The 22,452-nt window shown below is 42.6% G+C and overlaps 3 protein-coding genes and 1 long non-coding RNA gene across 12 annotated transcripts; 2 read left to right on the forward strand and 2 right to left on the reverse strand.

Annotated features, from left to right (window-relative positions):
• The first annotated feature begins 108 nt into the window (after nucleotides 1-108).
• Nucleotides 109-2,707, forward strand: LOC127004877 (uncharacterized). The gene is made up of 2 exons (XR_007758082.1): nucleotides 109-1,117; nucleotides 1,261-2,707. It is a non-coding gene; the product is annotated as an uncharacterized LOC127004877 (long non-coding RNA).
• Nucleotides 1,332-8,875, reverse strand: LOC127004874 (aldose reductase-related protein 2-like). Of its 8 annotated transcripts, none has more exons than XR_007758081.1 (11): nucleotides 8,484-8,682; nucleotides 6,477-6,595; nucleotides 6,165-6,326; nucleotides 5,890-6,001; nucleotides 5,525-5,676; nucleotides 5,292-5,367; nucleotides 5,002-5,140; nucleotides 4,637-4,793; nucleotides 4,402-4,499; nucleotides 1,744-4,215; nucleotides 1,332-1,457 (listed from the first exon to the last, which is right to left on the reverse strand). XR_007758081.1 is itself a non-coding variant. In XM_050873076.1 (10 exons), exons 2-10 carry the CDS (start codon nucleotides 6,564-6,566, stop codon nucleotides 4,068-4,070), a joined length of 1,134 nt encoding a protein of 377 aa, XP_050729033.1. In that variant the 5' UTR covers nucleotides 6,567-6,595; nucleotides 8,727-8,875; the 3' UTR covers nucleotides 1,696-4,067. The 8 variants fall into 8 exon arrangements, 5 of the variants coding, with proteins under 5 accessions (XP_050729033.1, XP_050729029.1, XP_050729030.1 ...); XR_007758080.1 differs by lacking the exon at nucleotides 1,332-1,457 and adding an exon at nucleotides 1,461-1,600; XR_007758079.1 differs by lacking the exon at nucleotides 1,332-1,457 and having other exon boundaries at nucleotides 1,696-2,199; nucleotides 2,344-4,215.
• Nucleotides 8,876-8,883: 8 nt separating this feature from the next.
• Nucleotides 8,884-14,256, forward strand: LOC127004873 (E3 ubiquitin-protein ligase RNF146-B-like). Of its 2 annotated transcripts, none has more exons than XM_050873069.1 (4): nucleotides 8,884-9,026; nucleotides 9,967-10,115; nucleotides 10,438-10,588; nucleotides 12,583-14,256. In XM_050873069.1, exons 1-4 carry the CDS (start codon nucleotides 8,957-8,959, stop codon nucleotides 13,455-13,457), a joined length of 1,245 nt encoding a protein of 414 aa, XP_050729026.1. In that variant the 5' UTR covers nucleotides 8,884-8,956; the 3' UTR covers nucleotides 13,458-14,256. The 2 variants fall into 2 exon arrangements, with proteins under 2 accessions (XP_050729026.1, XP_050729028.1); XM_050873071.1 differs by having other exon boundaries at nucleotides 9,970-10,115.
• Nucleotides 14,257-14,751: 495 nt separating this feature from the next.
• On the reverse strand, nucleotides 14,752-22,345 carry LOC127004872 (WD repeat-containing protein 13-like). Its single transcript, XM_050873068.1, has 11 exons — nucleotides 22,220-22,345; nucleotides 20,823-20,947; nucleotides 20,625-20,677; nucleotides 20,351-20,485; nucleotides 19,804-20,004; nucleotides 19,413-19,566; nucleotides 19,140-19,306; nucleotides 18,571-18,714; nucleotides 17,706-17,884; nucleotides 16,868-16,986; nucleotides 14,752-16,059 (listed from the first exon to the last, which is right to left on the reverse strand). The coding sequence occupies exons 2-11, from the start codon at nucleotides 20,896-20,898 to the stop codon at nucleotides 15,881-15,883; spliced, it is 1,407 nt and encodes a 468-aa protein (XP_050729025.1). The 5' UTR covers nucleotides 20,899-20,947; nucleotides 22,220-22,345; the 3' UTR covers nucleotides 14,752-15,880.
• Nucleotides 22,346-22,452: the final 107 nt, after the last annotated feature.

Genomic DNA, 22,452 nt, shown 5'->3' on the forward strand with positions numbered 1-22,452 from the left:
TCTTTGATTTCCTATTCTAATGTACTCGTCTATACATGATTGGTTGGATAATTTACGAAGGATACTGTATGGATGTGTGAGGTAGGATTACACAGTCCCCTCCCTAGTATATGCATGATTTAACAAGATAAGTCAATTAATGTGTTGAGGTATACCAGTTAGCACTTATTTCCTCCTTGCTTTGTCTTACTGGGATCTTATTTTTAGTTTAATTTCCTCTTTGATAATGTCTACGTATATATAATTTACTGGGGATAGTGTATGGATGTATTAGGCAACAGTAAACAGCTATTATCGAGGTGGTCTTCTTTCTCCTTGTTTAATGTGATGTAAAGTGATAAAAGGTCGTAAGGAGTCATTCATTGGGGTATTGCTTTACTTTCTCAATGGGTTTGATGTAAGAATCTTCATTACTTACGTAACTATGGTAGCCGGAGAGATGAGATAACGCGCATTTAAATTGTTATCAGTATTCTCAGCCATTTTATGCTACGAATTGAGGTTGTAATGTGCCTATTGACTTAACAAACTACTCAAGGCCACAATACACCAATCCGGAAAAGAGAAGTCACGCAGCATTTAATAATAGAGAAGAAAAATGGATAATAAAAAGTGCAAGGCAGAAGAACCCAAGTCAGATAATCGAACACTTGCTATACGGCGCGGTGCCAAATCTTCCATAAAACACAAATTAAACCGAAGACTATATACGCTTCCACCATACAAACTTAATAAAACACACAAAACAAACATATACACCCCATTAAAACTAACCATATGACTGAGCTATATGGTGTTTCTCTACCTATCTAACGACCTCTTCTACCTGGCATGGCACCACTGTCTACGTCACAGGCGAGGGCAAGACCATCACGTGCAGTTGATACCAAACAGGAGCCGGATGTAACCACTACCTAACCACCTTTTCCTAGCATTTCTGTAACTTTGGGGATATCCTGGAGCAATGAGGGACAGGAGGATGGGTTAATAATAATGCTTCGTGAACTTATATAAAGACATGCGAGCAGACAAATAAATCCTACATAATATAACTCCCTATTCCTATATGCCAGTCTAGTCTGTTACTTTTCTGGTGCAATAAGGGAAAGGAAAGGAGGTTGTGGTATGCTTCGTGAACTTATATATAGACATGCGAGCAGGCAAATAAAACCCATATAATATAACCCCCTATTCCTATATGCCAGTCTAGTCTGTTACTTTCTGGAGGATATCCTGGTGCAATAAGGGAAAGGAAAGGAGGATGTGGTATGCTTCGTGAACTTATATAAAGACATGGGAGCAGGCAAATAAAACCCATATAATATAACCCCCTATTCCTATATGCCAGTCTAGTTTGTTACTTTCTGGGGGATATCCTGGTGCAATGAGGGAAAGCAAAGGAGGATGCGGTATGCTTCGTGAACTTATATAAAGACATACGAGCAGGCAAATAAAACCTATATAATATAACCCCCTATTCCTATAAGCCACTCCAGTCTGTTACTCTCTGGGGGATATCCTGGTGCAATGAGGGAAAGCAAAGGAGGATGTGGTATGCTTCGTGAACTTATATAAAGACATACGAGCAGGCAAATAAAACCTATATAATATAACCCCCTATTCCTATAAGCCACTCCAGTCTGTTACTCTCTGGGGGATATCCTGGTGCAATGAAGGAAAGCAAAGGAGGATGTGGTATGCTTCGTGAACTTATATATAGACATACGAGCAGGCAAATAAAACCTATATAATATAACTCCATATTCCTATAAGCCACTCCAGTCTGTTACTTTCTGGGGGATATCCTGGTGCAATAAGGAAAAGGAAAGGATGTGGTAATAACGTCTCGTGGGGCTGATAGATAGATATTCAACACAGGAGGCGAATATAATTAACCACCCATAGCCACTTAATTCTTCCTAGCCCTGTCTGTAACTTTGAGGGGCCAATACTGGTGCAACAAGGAAAAGGAAAGGAGGATGTGGTAGTAATAATGCTTCGTGTGCTTTGATACATATTTAACACGTACAGGAGGCGCATAATTATACAACCACCTAGCTATAACAACTTCCTCCTAGTCTGTCTGTAACTTCGGGGGCGTATACTGGAACAATGGGGGAAGGAAAGGAGGATATGGTAATAATGCTTCGTGGGGTTTGATAGACAGATAATTAACACAGGAGGCGTATATATAACCACCTAAAACGACCTCCTCCAGGCCTGTCTATAACTTTGTGGGATATCCTAAAGCAATAAGGGAAAGGAAAGGAGGATTGGATAATAATAATGCTTCGTGGGCTTTGATAGATAGATATTTAACACAGGAGGCGTATATATAACTACCTAAAACGACCTCCTCCAGGCCTGTCTATAACTTTGAGGGATATCCTGAAGCAATAAGGGAAAGGAAAGGAGGATTGGATAATAATAATGCTTTGAGGCCCTTGATAGACCGATATATTTAACACAGTAGGCGAATATAACCACCTATAGCCACTTGACCACTTCTTCCTAGCCCTGTCTGTAACTTTGGGGGCCTATACTGGAACAATGGGGGAAGGAAAGGAGGATGTGGTAATATGTAATGCAGCGTGGCCTTAGACAAACACGCGTGGTCACGGAGAAATTGACCTTAACCAACCAACCGTGAAGCAAACGTCTTGAGTATTTCGCTGACCTTTAAGTGATAGGAGGAGGAGGAGGAGGAGGAGGAGGAAAAAAAATAAGTGGAAGAGGATAGGTATATTACGCTTGTTTACGTAATGGAAGGAAGAATAGCAGAAGAGGTGAAGGAGGAGGTGAAAGAGCGCCGGAGATGAGCACTGAGGCCGGGTGTAGCTACAGAATGTGCCTCCCTACCTCCCTATCCTTATTATAACTTTCCCGGACTAATAAATAATGGAAAAGATGGTGAATTATACGACACAACAACTATATACTGCTGTTTAACTATACATAAAGACCAACTTGTAGGCTAACCAGACACACACACACACACACACACACGGATAAGCTTATCACATATACTACTTAATTAGGCCTTTTACGGGTCAATATACAAGTGGCCATTAATATTAAATAGCTTCTTGCTACTCTACGACCCTCTAGTGGGAAGGCGTCTATTTTTTTTTCTCGTTCTTTATCCTCTTCATTTATTAGGCGAATAGGTGGATAGATAGACGGCCTTGGTGGGTGGGTGACTCTCTCTCTCTCTCTCTCTCTCTCTCTCTCTCTCTCTCTCTCTCTCTCTCTCTCTCTCCAGGTAACTCTAGGTGCGGTCATTTCACCATCACAAAACAGGAAAGTAGGAAACAGGAAAATAAGAAATAGGAAAAGATGTTGAATGGTCAGGAAGTAAATAACCTACCCCATATCCTTCCTCCCACCCCCCACCTCTCTCTCTCTCTCTCTCTCTCTCTCTCTCTCTCTCTCTCTCTCTCTCATACACAAATAAATCAATACACCAAAACTTCCTGACTGAGAAAAACAATAACAAAAAACATATCTTTACTTAACTGTCATGGGTTACTAATAATGCAAAAAACTAATTAGTGTCAGTCAATCAATATTCAACAAGTTTTCCAGTTTTACATCAAAAAGTTTTCCTTTCAAATAATAATAAAAAAAGTCATCCTTTCACTTTTGGGTAGCCATCTTGTCCTGTCTCAGCCAATGATGTTAATTTTAGCCAGAAAACTCAAGGGCCAATAAGTCATGTTTCTCCTCAACAAATATTCTGCACTGTGACATTCAAGTTGAGACGTCCTTTGATATGAAAATATATAATCCATTTATACTAAAGTCTAACAAAATATATTTGTGTAATCTAACCTTTTCTGTATATCACAGATCTTTAGCTGGGACTTTCATGTAAAAGAAATAAAAAAGACAAAAATACCTTTCACCTATCAGTTCAGGGAATTCCCCCACTGCAGGGAGTTCTTATCCTGTATTCCCCAGGTATTCTCTTACTTTTCCCACAATCAAGTTTTGTCCAGATATAGGGAGAATTATTAATACTTTCTGTCCTACTTTCCTCTTTGTACACTACTGCTAGCATGACTCTCCTACAGCCACTTCCCAATATCTGAATCTAGTTCTAAGGGTGTAGCTGGCCAGCTTTGCTTTGCTTTCCAAGCTTGGCTTTCTTTTCTTGTGCCTTCCTCTCTCTCACTCTTCTCAAGATAGAATGGCCACAATGGGAACTTTTTCTGCCTGAAAATAGCATTGCAGATATGACTGGAATGTATGGAAATGTGCATGAGGTACTTTTTCTCCTTTATGCAGAGGAACTACATATATATATATAAAAAAAAGTAAGAAAACAAGAAAAAAAGAAACTGCTGAATAGAAAGAGTTTATAGAAATGAAGCAATAGAAAAAGTAAAGCTTAACACTTACCACAACTCAAACTCTGTGAGGACTCTTTCAGGTTTGTTCTGCTGGATGGTGGAAAGTTTCTCAATGTGCTTCTCATCCAGCTTGATTTCATACACAGTCTGAAAGAAAGAAACAGACTGTCTGAAATACAATTAAATAAGTGTAGCACTGCTAAAAGATGCCAAAAGGAAGACAACTCTGGCTACAATAAATTCAATGACCTTGAGATGTTTCCATACAAGGCTTCGTATCATACCTGGAGAAGATGAGCAGCACCCTTGGCCATGGTGTTGTCTATCACAATGGGGATGTCATACACCAGGAGGTACCTCAGGAGCACGGCCTTGGTGGAGGTATCCAACTTGTGGGCAATGCTCTTCACCGACCTGTGTTGTGTTGGTGAAGGCAGGTTTCTAGGGGAAGATGGAACAGAAGCTGAATCACATCATATCTTGTACTCTATTGTCTTATACTCATTATTTTCTCAGTGTAAATAATAGTGATGGATACTAATTCACTGTTCCTATTCACATTATAAACTGAGATAAGATCAACAGCGCAGAAGTCATGCAACAAAACTATATATGTTGCCAACCCATGTTTTGGCTTTTGCTGGCTCACCTGCTGCTGCTGTAGGGGCTCCCAAAGGGGTAGATGGCACACACAGTTATGTTATTGTTGGTGCAAAAGTTCCTCAGCTTTTTTTGCTGGATATATAAATTGAGCTCAGCCTGGACTATTATGGGCTTGAGCTTTACCACTGAAATAGAAAAGGTGTTGTAATTCATACTTTTCCTTTAACTTGTTATTTTTCAAAGTTATCTGCATTACACTTTTTTACTTAAGTAACAAAAATGTTTACCACCACACAGGGAACAAAATCTCAGCTCAGAACTCAGTCATCAACTAACCATTCAGCAGCTCCTGGATCTGAATGAGTGTAAAGTTGCGAAGCCCGAGATGCATGGCAAGGCCTCCCTTAACCACCTGAAAACATTACTACAAATACATACAAAAATGTAGTCTACAAATCTCACTATAAAGTAAGTGACCCGACAATATTTGAGTCCTGGTGGTGAAAAGTTTGTTCATATATCAGGAAAGCAAAGCATTTATGATAGAAATGAATGTAAGAATGCTCAACCTCCGTTTCCAAGAGCCTCCAGATGGCACTCAGGTTCTGCATGATGTTGGGAGGAATGACAAGCTGCCCATCACTGCCAGTTTCAAAGAGACTTCTGACTGGAGGCCAAGCCCCATCCAAAGGCTTCTTATAAAGAACTGTGTAGTTTGACCCTGTAAAATGAGACAGGACAGGATGAAATCTTTATAAATTATATATAGACTATTTTATAGGACAAATGAATAGATGTGCTTCCTATCATTACATACTTTACTTCTATACATCACAATAAACCATAAATGATCCTGAGAAAAGTAAATTCTAACTAACATCATGCTGGCCAGTCAAGACACCCAACAAGTCTTACCCTTGGCTCCCTCACTCACCCTTGAGGCCCACAGGGTTCTCCAGCAGCAGCAGGTCCAGGGGGCGACCCAGGTGTAGGTAGAGCTCCTCCAGACGCTGCACCACTACCATGGGCTCCTCTGGTACCACCACCTGAAAGAGTCAGACAAAATGTACAACGAAAACAATATCAGCACATAAAGGTTTTGGAGCATCACTTACTGCCTAAATTACAATAAAGGTCAAGTCACATGCTTTTGAGACAACAACAACAAAAAATTATTAAGGTACATATTCAATGATGCCGTATTCTTACTGATGCAGAGATGAAGAACTTCATTCCACACTTCTTTTTCTTGAAGAAGTCGCACACATTCTGCAGCACTGTGGTGGAGAGCTGCCCACAGAGGGGGAGCTGGATGTGCTGGACACCTGCCTGCCGGAGCTCCTTCAGCTGCCGCAGCAGATTCTTGTGGTTCTGAAGGATGAAATAAATGTTTCTGTGTATAAACTATCTATCTTTTATTATTAGATTAGTTTCAAGTACCTCTCACTATTAACAAACTATGTGAATAATAAATGAAGTCTAAGTAACAGTAATGATAAATAACAAAGTAGTCTCATTCACCTTGATTATGTTGATGCCCAGTGTTGGGAACCACACATACACCATTTCCACTTTCTTTCTGCGGGACTTTCTTCCGTGTTTTCGCCTCATCTGGCTGGTGTTTGTTATAACCCCCTGGCCTGTGAACATGGAAAAACAGTATCATTTTGTTAAACATATAGTAAATGGCTACATATACTTATTACACAAAATATTTCCTTATCAGTAATGTTGTTAAATGATGAAATACTAAATCATTTTGTAGAGGGTAGAATATATGTCAACTCAAATTCATTACTTGGGATAACTACACATCGATCTGAAGGACGAAACTATTGGCAAAAACGATTATTTCAGTGAAGATTTCTCTTTTTCAACCGTGTCTCACTATTTCTGGTTTTTCTATTATCACCTTCATCACCTTTTCAGTTACTGCTTCATCCTTAGCCTTAACTTGCTCCTCCACAATTTTCTTAAAGCTAACATTCTCCTTTTCCTTGTTCCTCCTTCCAGACTTTATTTTTCCTTTAATTCCTTGACTTTAACCTCAGTGTCATCTGTCTTTTTCTCATTCAATGTTACTTGCTTGTGTAGGTCATTATATGCATTCTTCCAAACATCCTTCTCTGTCTTCAGGATGTCCACCTCTCTCTCCAACATCCCCATTCTATCTCTCATATCCTTCATCTCCCTTTCCAAGTCAATGAGTCTCCTTCTCAACATGTCTCTGTCCCTGTGTCTCTCCATGTCGTCAGAGAAACCCTCAAAATCATAATCTTGCCTTAACACAGGAGGCGCATAATTATATAACCACTTAGCTATAACCTCCTCCTAGTCTGTCTGTAACTTTGCCGGCCTATACTGGCACACTGGAGGGAAAGGAAAATGGGACACCCTCACCACCCTGGCAGCCTGTATAATCATGTCCTTGCCTGCCTCCACCACCCTTGTCAGGCCATTATTCCCTTCCTACACCCTTGTCAGGCCATTATTCTATCTCCACGCACTCCCTGAAGGATTATGCTCACGGAAAACCTTCATGGCTGCTTGTTAATGTTCTCCTTGGGCCAGAAAACAGGAAAATAAGACCCCCCACAACACCTGACAGCCTGAATAATCATGTCCTTGCCTGCCTCCACCACCCTTGTCACGCCATTACTCTATCTCCATGCACTTCCTGAAGGATTATGTTCACGGAAAACCTTCATGGCTGCTTGTTAATGTTCTCCTTGGGGGCCAGAAAACAGGAAAATAAGACCCCCACAACACCTGACTGCCGAGATATAAGAGTTTGGCAGACAAAATTGAACAGTCCAAAAAAGAGCTACCCAATAAGTGGATGGAGCACCTCGACTACCAAGAACGACTTAAACTCCTGCATGCCAACATTGAAATACAGACGCTGTAGAGGGGACATGATAGAACTGTGGAAACACTTCAATCAATACAAAAAGGAGTTACTCCCAGCATCCTTCAAACCCCTGGGCAGACCTAGTCGTCGTCATTCAAGACAACTCTACCTACATCGCCCTGTGGAAGGTGTTTATGGAGTGCAGCGGAAGTTTTTATTACCGAACGAACAGTACCCATATGGAATGATCTCCCAGCTGAAGTTGCCGAGGCCGTATCAATGAATTCTTTAAAAAATCGCTTAGATAATCACTGGAATAAGCAAGCATTTAAATATGACCCCTCCAAGCCGCCGCCACAGCCAACCCACAGTCAACATATCGAGTATCACCAAGTGAGCGCAGCAAAGTGTATAATCATGTCCTTGCCTGCCTCCACCACCCCTGTCACGCCATTATTCTACCTCCACGCACTCCCTGAAGGATTATACTCACGGAAAACCTTCATGGCTGCTTGTTACTGTTCCCCTCGGGGCAGAAAACAGGAAAATAAGACGCCCCACAACACCTGACAGCTTGTATGAACGTGTACCGAACGTGTCTGTCCCCTTCATCCCTTCCTACACCCTTGTCACGCCATTATTCTGCCTTCACACACTCTCTGAAGGCTTATACTCACGGAAAATCTGCATGGCTGCTTGTTAATATTACTCTCGACCCAGAAAAGAGGAAAATAGGACGCCCACAGCAGCTGAAGGGACGGAAATTTGAACCTCGTGGGCGTCTCCCGTCTGGGCGTCATAAGGGAAGGAAGGAGTGCAGGGAGGCGCCCGATCCTACCTAAGACTTCTTCATTTTGACATTTTTCTCCTTCTGTAGTAATTTTTTAAGAACTAATTCACATTTCCAAGCGTTCTATTACCCTGTTATTATATTAGCCTCCCCGGGTGTATGAGTTCTGCCTAGTGGTGTCGAGGCACAGGGTGTTGGATCGTGGCGGCGCGGGCGTGTGGCGGCGCCTATAGTGGTCTGTAAACACTGTCAGTCAGGTCACAGGGCGGGAGGCAGCACGCACCACCCTCACCCTCACCCCTGCGGCGCCCACTGGAGGAGGCAGCGCGGCCCAGCACAGCACAGGGAGGAGCAGCGGCCATGGCTGAGGCGGCGGGGAAGGAGGAGGCCACACCGGGGGCCCTCAAGGAGAAGGCGGAGGAAAGTGAAGGTGCGTACCGCGACTTGGGTTTAGGAGGGAAGGATCTCGTCTGCCACACTGTCAAAGGAACCATTTTCTTACTTATTTTTATATACTGGTGGACTGGGGGTACCACCCCACACTACTGCTTATATTTTTCACCTAAAACTTGTTATGTCCTGAAGTAAAAGTACCAGCCTAAAGGGGGACTGAGGCTGGCGAAGTCTCCCCTGCAGGAGATTGTCAGGTCTCTTTTGGCTAGACAGAAGTGATGGGCTCCTCTTGAGTAGGCTGGTAGGTTTTGTCACGTTAGATTAAATTAATGGGGGCCTAGAAATGGAGCAGAGCCCCCTGGTGATATAATTAGACTGCCCAAGTCTCCTGAATTTTAACCATTTTTTACCTACTTTAGCATCCCATATATAACGCCCACCATGTTAAATCACAAACTATAGAAAAATAGGGAATACTTAGTTTCACAAGAAAAGAATGACTTATTACCTAGAGTTGCACTTGGAAATATTGAAAAGCCATATTACTAAATAGGAACAAGACATTTAAATTTTATGCGTGTTCTAATTCATTATCTTACATGAACGAACTTGTGAGGTGGACAAACAGTGAGAAGAGTCTGGCAGGCTTTGATAAGATAAACTGATCAGTATTTGTGGTGCTTTGACTTATACCAAACAAACTTTTAGATATGTAACAAAGAACTGTGTTAGAAAATTCTTGACCCTATAATTCTTTAGTGGAGCAGCAGGTCAAAAGTATAACTGAAAACACGTTCGGCACATTAGATAATTATCCCCAATATATGATAACGTAATAATAGATACATTTTTTGTGCTATTTAGGAATGTGTGGATTCAAACCAATGAAGAAGAAAGATATTAATGAGGTGCCAATGTATAAGAAACCCACCATTAAAATGAAATGGCCAATAAAGATTACTTTCCGATACCCGCAGCAGTGGAGGGCAAGACACCACAACAGTCCCAGCAGACTCAGGCCAAGGATGACTCAGAGGAGGAGCTGGAGTGTGCCGTGTGTCTGCAGAAGTGTGTCCACCCTGTACGCCTCCCCTGCACACACATCTTCTGCTTCCTCTGCGTCAAGGTGAGGCAGGGACAGGGTAGAGTAAGGGATGCCAGGGCTAGACTGATTCAAGATGGGCACTAACTGAGGGTCTTAAGTTACGAGTGGGCCAGCAAGTTCTTCTGTTACATAGTCTATTGTGTATTTATTACCTGGTATTAGTAGACCTGCTCAAGGCAGAAAAATGAGAATATATAAGGAAATACCATGAATGAAGCATATTTGAATTAATAATGTATGAAGAATCACTAATTAGAATGGTGTGTAAATTAATAAATATACTCTATCGATTTAATACTAAAAATAGCACACCCCTCAATGCCTTCCACTTTTCTCCTGACAGGGAGTAGCGAATCAGAGCAAGCGTTGTGCCATGTGCCGGCAAGAGATCCCGGCAGACTTCCTGGACCACCCGACGCTCCTCTCCTCCATAGAGGCGGAGAAGGAGGAGGTGCTGCCCGGGGGATACCAGTGGTTTTATGAGGGACGCAATGGTAAGGCCGCCCCTCCTCCTCCTACTTCCTTCACTCTGCCCATCTCTTAACTTGATAATTTGTTCATAGTCTTCACTTTTTGGTCTTTCGTCTCAGCATGTTACAGTTTGTTGGCCCATTTCTGTCAAATAACTCTTCTTCCTCTCTCTTGAGCTTCACCCACTAAAGTTATTGCCTTTGTGAAGTGTTATACCTTTAATCTGCTGTCTGGCTTTAAGGTAAAATTAGTTTCTCAACTTGTAGGCAATATCTCCTAAATGTGTAGCATTGGTTGATGAATGAAGGGAATCATATTGCTGTGTGAAGATCTTACATTAACAGTCACAATGTAGTCTGTACAAGCAGCCAAAAAAGTTTGTTCATATTCCTGGACTAATATGTTCTGTACAGCTCTTCAACTGTATCTGCTGTCTTCATAAAACAGGAGCACCAGCTCTCTAATAGGCAGTCCAGTTTTTAGGACTTACTTTTTGACTGGTTGCACAATTGCTAACTTGTGCTTTGTAGTCAATATTAATGGATTTTTTATACCTGTGATAGTTGAAATAATTTTTAACATTTCGGTAATATATGCAGTGTTTGCTGTTTCCTTTTCTTTGTTTGGTGTGTGTGCACAGCAAGGCATGAGAGGATGGTTGTTGCGTGGTATTATTGGCGTAGCTTTGTTGCAACAGTACAGTGTGTTAGTACGAGTGACCCCAACTGTCCACAGGATGGTGGAGGTATGACGAGCGCACAAATCTTGACCTTGAAGAAGCCTTTACACAGGGACATCCCACAATCATGCTGCTCATAGCCGGCCACAACTATAACATAGACTTTACAGCCATGAGACAGACTCGCTCTGACTGCCCAGGCCTGCGCAGGCGCGTCAAGCGCGATGCTGTTGCCTCTGTTGCCAAAGGCACGGCCGGCCTGAGAGACAGAACCCTCAGGGGCAAGGACCCCCCCCCAGCACGCCGCGGCCGCAAGAGGAAGTTGCCCAAATAGTCATTAGATGTAATTATTTTCATTATTCTTTTTACCTGAAGTAAGGTATTTGTGCAAGAGTATCAGTGTATTCTTGCAATGTGCATGTTATCCATGTGTAAATACTGTGTTTTATATTAAGATCAAAGTATAGATTTTACTCTCATCCAACTGCAGTTGAACAAAAGCAGTGTTAATTTTAAGTGTTTCCTTGTTTACATCAGTACTGGAAAGTTCACAGATGTATGTTTTATAAATAAAAATTTGGAGTGGTTTCACTGCCTTCAAAAATGTGTGCATCAAATATGTGGATAAAAATAAATTCCCAAATAGAAAGTTAGTCCTGGCAGCAGCCTCCTCTCTCCCTGGGCTTTGGCATCACCAGGCTGAAGAAAGCTCTCTTTGGAGGTCTGCTAAAAACTAATATTCAAGTGTAATTGTGAAATGTGATTGCTGAGCAAAATCTTTAATATTTTCCATACTCTGCAAGAAACTTGGACAGAAGTCTAAATGATGTAAATATAAACCAAATTTCAGTCACAGTCAACTGTTGCCACCACTCATGCAAAATACTCCGAGGAAAGTTTTTTGTTGGGCTCACAGTCCTGTAGCCTCAGCCATGGTAATAAACACTTTCCACAACAGCTTGTTTGTCACTCTTCCATCTCCATCAGCTGTGAAGGATTACAAGGAGTCCAAAACAACCTTCAGTACAAATACATATTGTTTATAGCTTCCTGAAGAACCTACAAATTGTGATAAGCTTCCTTGTTGCACTTGATATCTATTGAACCATAAAATATTAGCAGGCAAACTAATTGAATTAATCTTTTGGCCAACTTCTACCACCATCCTCTCATGGCTTTGAAAGGTACCATGAAGCACTTGACCAACAACTTTTCTACACTGACTAAAGACACCCTCAGACTAGGAGCAGACTAGAAACACAAAAACTGCCCAGCTGAAAGATGGAGGTGCAACACGAGGTGAATGAAGCACAAGGCTAATGTTGTTGTTCCCTGCAGGCTGGTGGCAGTACGATGAGAGGACTAGTCATGAGCTGGAGGCAGCCTATGGGTCAGGACAGAGGGCGTGTGAGGTGCTGGTGGCTGGGTTCCTGTACATCATCGACTTTGACAGGATGGTGCAGCTCAGGAGGAACGACCCGAGCCGGCGGAGACGCATCAAGCGGGACCTCAGCTCCATCCCAAAGAAGGGCGTTGCCGGCATCAAGCTCCCGAGTCAGTTGGAGGCCGAGCTCTCCGCCCTGCACACCGCTGCCCACGCCATCCACATCCCCAACCACCGGGAGGGAGAGATGGGGGATAGCATAAGCCCAGCTGCCAGCAACAACAACAACAACAATGACCTCTGTCCTCGTACCCCCACCGCCCCCAGCAACACCCCACAGACGCCTCACACACCGAGCGCCGCCAGTAGCAGCAGCGGCTCCCCGGACACCAGCGAGGCTACGCACCTTCACGCACTCACCGCAGATTCTCATCACCACCACTATCACCACCACCTCCCATCTCATTACCAACACATGCACCACCATAATCAGCTTCACATTCCCAACCATCTCACCAGTAACCTGAGTCTAGGCAGTGAGCACGGTGCCTTCCCTCCCCCAGCAGGCCAGCACCCAAGACCACCCGTTCTTCCCTCAGCCCCCCACCCTCAACCCCCGATCCATCACCCCACACCGGCCAGTAGTGGGCTGAGGGAACCTTCGGGCACAGTCATTCCCAGCGCCGCTATACCTGTGACGGAGGTGGAAGAGACTGTTTACCAGATGGACCAACTCTCCCTTCTGCCCGACACCCCGGAATTCTACCCTCTCGACGGCCCCGAGGAGACTGAGCAGTACCACCTCACACTGTCTTCGGAGGATGAGTGACTCTGAAGTGCCTGTGATTTGTATGACGACAAGATTCCTTATTTTTGTCCGCGAGTTTGGTCTGCATGTCGTTTTTTATCTTACAACAATAACGCTGCATGTGTGTTCTCATAGTCTGAGTGTAACGTGGCGACAAACTGTACTCGGCACACGTACGTACTGGTATACAGGGGTGTGGAGTCGAGGTCGGAGTCGGGAAAACGTCTGATTCCAACTCCTTTACGAAATGTGTGATGTGGTGTGGCTGGGTGTGGTGTGGCTGGGTGTGGTGTGGTGTGGTTGGGTGTGGTGTGGTGTGGCTGGGTGTGGTGTGGTGTGGTTGGGTGTGGTGTGGCTGGGTGTGGTGTGGCTGGGTTTGATTTGCCTACCACTGCACTGCTGAAGAGGCGACGGAGTTGGAAGTCGTAGTTGCAACCTTAAGATTTGTTGAAGTCGGAGTCAAAATCTTTTATATCCAACTCCACACCCCTGCTGGTATATATATTTATGATGCTCCTGTGAGGCTGCCCTGCAGTTCCTTCATTCTTTCCTCTCTCTTTCTCTCTCTGTGTCATGACAGTATACCTCCCACACTGTCCTTTGGAAACACTACAGAACTACTTATACTTTATTTTGGTTAATGACTGTTGTATAAAAATCCCAAAGACTATAGTTCGTGTGTGAAAGATGAGTAAGTTATTGAGGGACTTATCAGGGAGGAGTGGTCAAGTACCGCATGAGATTATAAAGGTAAAATATGTTTGGTTTTATCTTCTTTTTAAGGAAATGTGGATAAGAGTGAGAATAAATTTAAATTATATGTTTTGGTTTTATTGTCTTTGTCTGAGATATGGAGTACAGGGTATTGTCTTTATATATTGAGTCCCTTATATGTATAGAAGACTACCTTATTATAACAGCTTGGGTCGTATTCTTAAACATTTTGGCGCCTAAGCACACATATTTAGCAAGGCTTTCATAGGAGTTGGGGGCATTTCCAGAGGTAGTTTCATGATCCTGGTGGTAGTATGACCCTTCTCTGTACCGTGAACCTAAAGAAACGCTCACGAGAACCCTATTAATCTCCTTTTTGGCCTTTAGAAATAGTTGACGTGAGGTGGAAATGTTTGAGAGTACCGACCCTGATGTCCTGTCCTGGTGTCTGGCCTTTCAGCGTTCCAAATAAATTGGTTCTAGTAGCAAACCGATGCCCTGCGTGTTAGGCCGAGGAAAGCTGACAAGCGTTAAGGGATAAGAATCAGCTCCTCGTGTTCTGTTATACCAAGGCAACATTTGGGTTATTAAAATATGGCACTCTAAAAATAATGTACATTTTCTGCCAACTTTTAATACATAAATATCCTAAAATGAGAAACACCTTTAACAGCTCACTCATAAAAATCTCCAATGTATAAACTTGAACATCATTACTATATAACACCATGTGAGTGGGGAGGAATGTTAGTGTTGAGAATTTATCACTAAGGGGATCCCACAACATGCTATAGTCCAACCATTTCAAATAGTCCGTTTGGGCGGTGGATTCCGTGGGTCCTTTCCTCCCCTCTGCTCTGCCACTTAGTCCCAACACCTGTTTTTCCCTCTCATAAGTTAGCTATTGGTAACACGTGAGAGGGGAAAATAGGTGTTTGGACTGAGTGACAGAACAGAGGGGAGGAAAGGACCTACAGGATCCACTGCCCAAACGGACTATTTGAAATGGTTGGACTATACCACAACACATGCAGACACAGCAAGCCTGAGATACATATTACATCTTGAACACTGAGCCAATGCCTGAGTGCTGCCTGAAGCATAGTTACTGTATGAAGGCAAGGACATGGCCAAAAAGATCATGAAGGTCAGAATAACACACCTGGTGATGCTAAGCTGCAGGCTCATACAAGCAAATGCCTTGAGAGGGAAAGGAGTATCACAATTGAAGATGGTTTCCAGATGACGAGAATTTCAAATCATGTCTAAATTTCTAAAACAGTATTGAAAGGATATAATGAACACAAGTAAACCTTTCTAAAATAATTCAATCATCATTTCTAAGCTCATATTGTTAATTAAATATGTACAAGCTAAGTGAACACAAAAAATACTCAATGTTGAATGTAAGCGTAGTTTTCATGATTAAAAAAATAAATGCACAAAGTTTAATCGATCTAAAATTCTAATTAATAAAAGAAGGGAAAGGAGAGAAGTCGAGGAAGAGAAATTAGTGTAAACGGATTTCCCAGCCTCTGTTCCCTGGTGATAAACATTATGCAGTTATGTGACTTTGATGTCAATGGGACCCAAATGTTAGTGAGTAAAAACAGGGGGATCACATTTTTCTACTCACACACACACACACACACACACAGGCTCCTCTACACCCTGGATAAGAGAGAGGACCTGCCTTGCTTCCTCACGCACACCACCGGAGGCTGCCACAACTATTCTCTCTTCCACAGAATGACGAGACCGCTGGCATCTGAGGTGGCGAGGAGAGACTCATCGTAGTTGAAGGTGACCCCCAGAACAGGCGCTGCATGGCCCTGAAGGCGGTTGATGAGCGGCCTTGTGTCCCGCTCCACGTCCAGGAACCACACGCTGCAGTCCTCACAACCACTAACTGTTTGAAGAAAAAGGAAATGTGTTGTATGTCCTGGTTTGTGGTATTATGTGATGTGTTAACCCCATGACTGTGGATTTCCTACAAGAAGACATCACCAAGCTACAGGAATGGAACAAAAAGTGGCTGCTACAATTCAATGAAGAAAAATGTAAAGTCCTGCACCTTGGGAGGGGAAATCCAGCACACCAATACCACATGGGAAACACTCCACTATCCACCACAGAGGCAGAGAAAGACCTGGGAGTATATGTGACCAGGCTACCAGTGAAACCCAAAACCGTGTCAATCGCAGCGGACGGGTTAATGATTTTCTTCTTTCCTCACTCAGTTTGCAAGCCCCTTTTATACTTTAGTCCCTCTCAACCTCCCTCCTTCTCTTCCTCCTGACTGAGTACATACTAACTTAGGTGCATTATAAGACTACAAGTTAACATTGAGTCTCTGTTTCTTTCTCCCATACAAAGAACTGAAGCATTGAGAAAGAAATAGTTTTGCAAAGGCTTCTTCAGGGGTATATCGTCACCCTCATAAAATAATCGCCTAAGTCATTTTTCAGCAATTTCCAGGTTTTTGTCTACATCAATTTTTCAATAAGTGACGCCCATTTTTGTATAGTTGCCTTCGTTGTTCATGGTTTGTGTGTTCTGGAATTGGCCTTTTCATTTCTGCCTAAATCTTAAGCCAAATGAAATCATGACAGTTCTTTTCTGATTTCCTGTAAAGTAGAAAATGATGACTTAGGTGGTTTGTTTAAGAAGGTGACAATATACTGATGAGGCCTTCGTGGACTAGCCGGGCCACTCACCAACACAAGCCCCCTGCCTGAAGGACATGAGGGGACAGAAGGTGGATCGCACGGGCTCACTCTTGTGGGGGATGGTGAACTTCCTCCTCAGCCTCAGTCCGCCCTCCTTGTCCACCACCCTGAAACAAACACGGCCAAATTTATCCTGAAACTGCCTATAAAAACACTGTATGAATAGGAAATACATAGAAGTGTGTTAAAATCAGTAAAATTAAAAAGTATTCCATTAATATCTAGGGCCCCCTTTCCCAACCCTGGGGTCGCCAAGCGTTTTCCTGGTGTCGCCAAGACCTCAAAATATCAAACATGGTGTCATTATTTTGTAATAACACATATACAACTAAACTATTGGGATCGCAGTCATGTCTAGAGATGTATGATTGCAAGGAGTCACCTGAATTAAAAGACTGGGAACCACTGATCTTGGGTAACATTAATATAAAATAAATAAAAGTCTTTGAATCTGTAAAATTATAAGTATTCAGTTGATATCTACGGTAACATCAAAAGGATATTTCTTTCACCTACTTGTCTATATCTAACTTTGCTATGAAAGAGCATCATAAAATCTTTGAATCAGCGAAATTAAATGTTACTTAACCCGGTAGCAGCAGGGATCATGTTTCTTAATGGTCCCTCTAAACGAGAAAAATGAGAAAAAATCATCACTCACACAAACCATTTCATAATACATATCAGACCATTTGTGATCAGTTTACGTATCATCTATTTTGGGGGGTTCACATCATGGCACAAATTTGGCCCGTCGCTGCTACCGGGTTAAATTACAAAAGTAACAACAATACAAACCTCCACCTAGATCACCTCTGCCCCTCACCTGTACAAGAGAAGAGCGTTACAGCCAGCACTAACGAGTAGGGTGGGGTTGGGTGCCTCTCGACTGGCCCAGGTGCGTGCCGACAGACTGGTGATGGACGCGCCCTCGCTCACAACGCAGCGCTTGCCCTTACGCAGACACCCACTCCCCAGGTCGAAGAGGAAGGATATGATAATGCCCTGAGGAGAAGAAGACGACATTTTTTTATCATGGATTAATCACTATTTGGAGTGCTTGATATTTAGGTGTTTTTCAGGTATATAATAAGGTGCAGAAGTGATTACAACATTATTTTACTGGATTAATATTGGGATTGTTTGATATTGAGGTAGTTTTTAGGTACTTCCACTATTATCACTGTATATTTAGTGTTCTGTTTAGTATAATGTCTATGGTAATGCAATACCCCTGAAGAAGCCTTTACAAAACTATTTCTTTCTCAATGCTTCAGTTCTTTGTATGGGAGAAAGAAACAGAGAATCAATGTTAACTTGTAATCTTATAATGCAGTAAGTAGCGGGCTTTTTTTTTTCATTATTGTTTTCTTTTTTTTACGCCCTTGCACTGTCTCCTCTGCTGTAAAAAAAAAATAATAAATAAATAAATAAAAATCCTGGTTCATGATGAGATAGATATGAAAGTTTGTATGTTGGTTATATTAATAATTTTCTGTATAGGTGTAGCTACATGTTTTTTTTCTTACAGTAGAGGAAGCAGCTCAAAGGGGGAAGAAAGGAAAGGGAAAAAAGTGAAGGGAAAAAGAGTGAAAAAAAGTGATGAAAAGAAAAAAGAAAATGGTATGGTTTTGACATTGTATAGTTATCCTCTACCTCCCCCCCCCCCCTCATCACCAACAGCCCCTCACCTTGTCATCCCCTGCCCAGAGTGTCTTGCCAGCCGAGTCGAAGGTGAGGGAGGTCACCTGGCCGGCCACCTTGCTGGTGCCGCCCTTGGGGTAGTGGCCAGTGGACATGTTCAGCACCTGCACCATGCCTCGGCTGTTCCCAAGCTGTGTCCTCGGAGCTCAGGAAAATACACTTCATTATATGGAAGGGAGTGACTTTGAAGCACAAGATATACACATAAAATTCTCTAAAATAACCTCAGATATTGATGTATTTATAAGGAAATCCAAACAATTCATTATATTAAGACTACTTAAATTTCCATAATCTTTAGAAGAAATAACAGCGACCAGTTGTAAGTTAGAAATGAGAAAACTGTGGAACTTAAATATAGGTGCATATAAGGGAAAAAATCACCATGAAAAAATAATCAGGAATATAAGTAATAAAAATCATCAAATATTTAGGCCATAATAAACTAAACAAGCTATCAAACATACATAAAGAAAGAAACAAAGAAAAGAAAAACATTACCTAAAGACTAAACACAACCCCTTCTTCCCCTTTCCACCCCGCCACAAAAGGATACCACCACCCAGTTAGCATTGAACGGGTGGAAGACGCATGACAGGACGAGTGAGCCAGCCTGGTCTGTGACGGAACGCAGACACTCTCCCAAGGACACCCGCCAAAGACACACATTCCCATCCAGGCCGCAGGACAGCAGAAGGTCATTGGTGGCGGACCAGTCAAACCCTGCAACACAAAATAGTCACATAACTTTCGTTAAGCGAATGATCGCTTGAGACTAAACATTATGCATATAAAAACATAAGGAATCTGCAAGAGGCCTGTGACTAACCTGTGACACCAGCAGAGTGTTTACGAAGGGTGTGCAAGACTCTGGGCTCCCCGTCCGCCACCTGACAGATGGACAGCGTGCCATCGAGGGAGCAGCAGGCCAAAAGTCCCGGGTCGTTGTGCGCAAACCTCACCATCGTCACACTCTCCTTATGCTAAAAAAAATTAAAGATAAAAAAAATTTAATAAATAAACCCAATAATTTTCTGATGAAGATGTACACCAACCTAATCATTGTCACACTTTCCTTTCGCTAAAAAAAAACGAGCATAAACACAATTATTTTAGCAAGAGGCTATTTATAAATATCACCATTGTCATACTTTTCCTATGCTAAAAAATAAAACCAAAAAATCAATAGATAAAGGCCACTAAGCTCTCTCTTCCCCCACCTGATCAAAGATGTGGTGCATTCCTGAGAAGGCGTAGTTCTCCCCGATGGAAGTGCCGCCCACGATCGCCCGGGACGCCTCCGCTCGCTGCGTGGGGATGACGGAGCCGACCGGTGGGAGTCCATGCGGCCCCTCCACGCTCTGGCTGCCGGGCTGGGCCAATGCCATGCTCATACTGCGGCTCATGTGCGGAGAGTCGCCCTGTATGGGGATTTATTTTTTTATATTTTTTTTACGGAAAAGGAAGCAGCTAGAGGGCAAAAATAAAATAAATAAATACCTAAGCCTGCTACTATTACTACTTTTACTACTATTACTACTACCTTTTTCTCTTCCTCCTCCTCCTCATCCACCTCCTCCTACTATGTTCTATTTGTATTTCTGCTTTCAAACATTATGTAGTGTTTTATTGCTACTTTTACTACTAACTATAAATACTTCTTCTGTTTCTACTACTACTTCTAATACTACTACTCCATCTTCTTCTCCTCCTTCTTCTCCTGCTCCTCCTCCTCCTCCTACTACAACTACTAACAACCCAACACACCTCAATGGTAAGCCTTGAGCCAGAGCGGAGACTTGTCGTTCGGCTCTTGAGGCTAAGCTGGTCGAGGGTGACACAGTAACGCTGCTGCAGGAGGGCCAAGCGGATCTTCAGGTAGTTCCGCACCGCTGCCCCGTCCTGAGGTATAAACAATGGCCAGAATTTTTTTTATATGTATTCTTATGAGGAACTATATTATTGTGGTAAATGTTAAGTATATTTATTCACCTATCTCCATTCACTTATTTATCACTTTATTTTTTTGGCTTTTGCTCACCTCCCGTGCACTGTCTCTCAGGAGCTGATTGCGGCGACGGATGTACAAAGTTTCTGTGGGGCAACGAGACCTCTGTATATTATGAACATCAACCTTTGTCATTATCGCTACAGTCATTATCATTATTTTCATCATTATGACTCTGTTTCCAACAAAACATTAAGGAAATTCTCTCTCTCTCTCTCTCTCTCCACCTACTGAAGCCAGGGGAGACCGGGGCTCGGTGGTAGTTGAACTTGGCATCGACGGCAAGGACTTGCTGCCACCAGGCCATCGCTGTGTGGCCGTGGCCCTCACACGGCCCTCCTCATCTCCCGCACCAGCTGTGGGGGAAAGATTCTTCTCAGGGATCTGATACATGGGAGGCAGCAGTAGGCCATTGCTACTCCCATGCATATAAAGGGTGTAGATTATTGCATGTAGCATTGGAAAAATTCATAACTTATCTAAAACTTTGGAAAAAGAGCTGTTGTATTGCAAGAAAGCCATTGAAATGCCACAAAATAATGTTAAGGTTACGGAAAACTTAACCAAATATTGTTGCTTAACTGTGTAGCAGCGACGGGCCAAATTTGTTGCTTAACCGTGTAGCAGTGACGGGCCAAATTTGTGCCATGATATAAAACCCCAAAAATAGATGATACATAATGTGATTACAAATGCTTTGATTTATATTATGAAATGGTTTGTGTGAGGGGTGATTTTTTCTTATTTTTCTCGCTTAGAGGGACCATTAAGAAACATGATCCCCGCTGCTACTGGGTTAACCCGGGTAAAGTTTTCCGTAACCTTAACATCAATTTGTGATGTTTCAATACACTGTAATTGATATGAAAAAGTTTGCCTCTAGTTTTCAATAGTGTTCTAGGGAATAACTGCATGACACCAGTTTATTTGCTGATCCAGTATAATAAACCATCTTCCCCTTCCCACTGTGCCTGACAGCCTGGGACTCGTGGGTTAGAAGGGCAAGGCTAAAACATCATTCACATATTTCTTTACCATCCTTTCCTTTCCTTTCGGCCACCTCTTTTGTTTTACTTTAGGAGCAGCGAGTAGCGGGCTTTTTTTTTTATTATTGTTTTCTTTTTTTGTGTGCCCTTGAGCTGCCTCCTTTGTTGTAAAAAAAAAAAAAAAAAAAAGCGTAGCATAGTAAAAAGAGGTCTGAATGTTAGTAGTGGACATATATGACAACAAAAGAGCAGTTGGTTAATTAAGGACGTCTATCCCTCAATGACAATCTAACTATTCTTCTACCCACTTGGACAATCTTCTCTTAAAGATAATCTGACCATTTTATTTCCTTCAATAATAGTCTTAATATTCTTCTACCCTCAAGGACAATCTTCTCAAATAGTCTGATAAATCTCTTTTCCTTTATGATTGTCGTAACATTTTTCCCCCTCAAGGACAATCTGCCCTTAAGTAGGACACGAGATTTGGAAGGGTGTACATAAATATAGACTAACTAACTCTAACTAACTAAATAAAGACACTAAATTAACTATCTCGTCTATGGCAACACATCTATGTCCTCTCGTATAGTCAACAGGCACTATTCTGAGTCCCTGAAGTAAGGTCACTCAGGCACTCACCGCGGCACCAGGGAAGGCACTAGGGGTGAGGACTGGCACTGGCACAGGAGTGACAGGACTCCCTCAGGACGGGCAGACTCCTCTTCTTCCTCTTGGTGGCTGGGGAAGGGGAAGGGGAGGAGCTGTCAATAGGGAGGAGGAGAGAGGAGGGAAGAATATCTGTGTTTCCAACGGTGCTACATAAACATGCTTCTGTCTGTCTGTGTATCACTATTATCTTCTTTTGAATTGTT

The sequence above is a fragment of the Eriocheir sinensis genome, chromosome 29 (assembly GCF_024679095.1).
Source record: "Eriocheir sinensis breed Jianghai 21 chromosome 29, ASM2467909v1, whole genome shotgun sequence".
NCBI classification, from domain to species: domain Eukaryota; kingdom Metazoa; phylum Arthropoda; class Malacostraca; order Decapoda; family Varunidae; genus Eriocheir; species Eriocheir sinensis.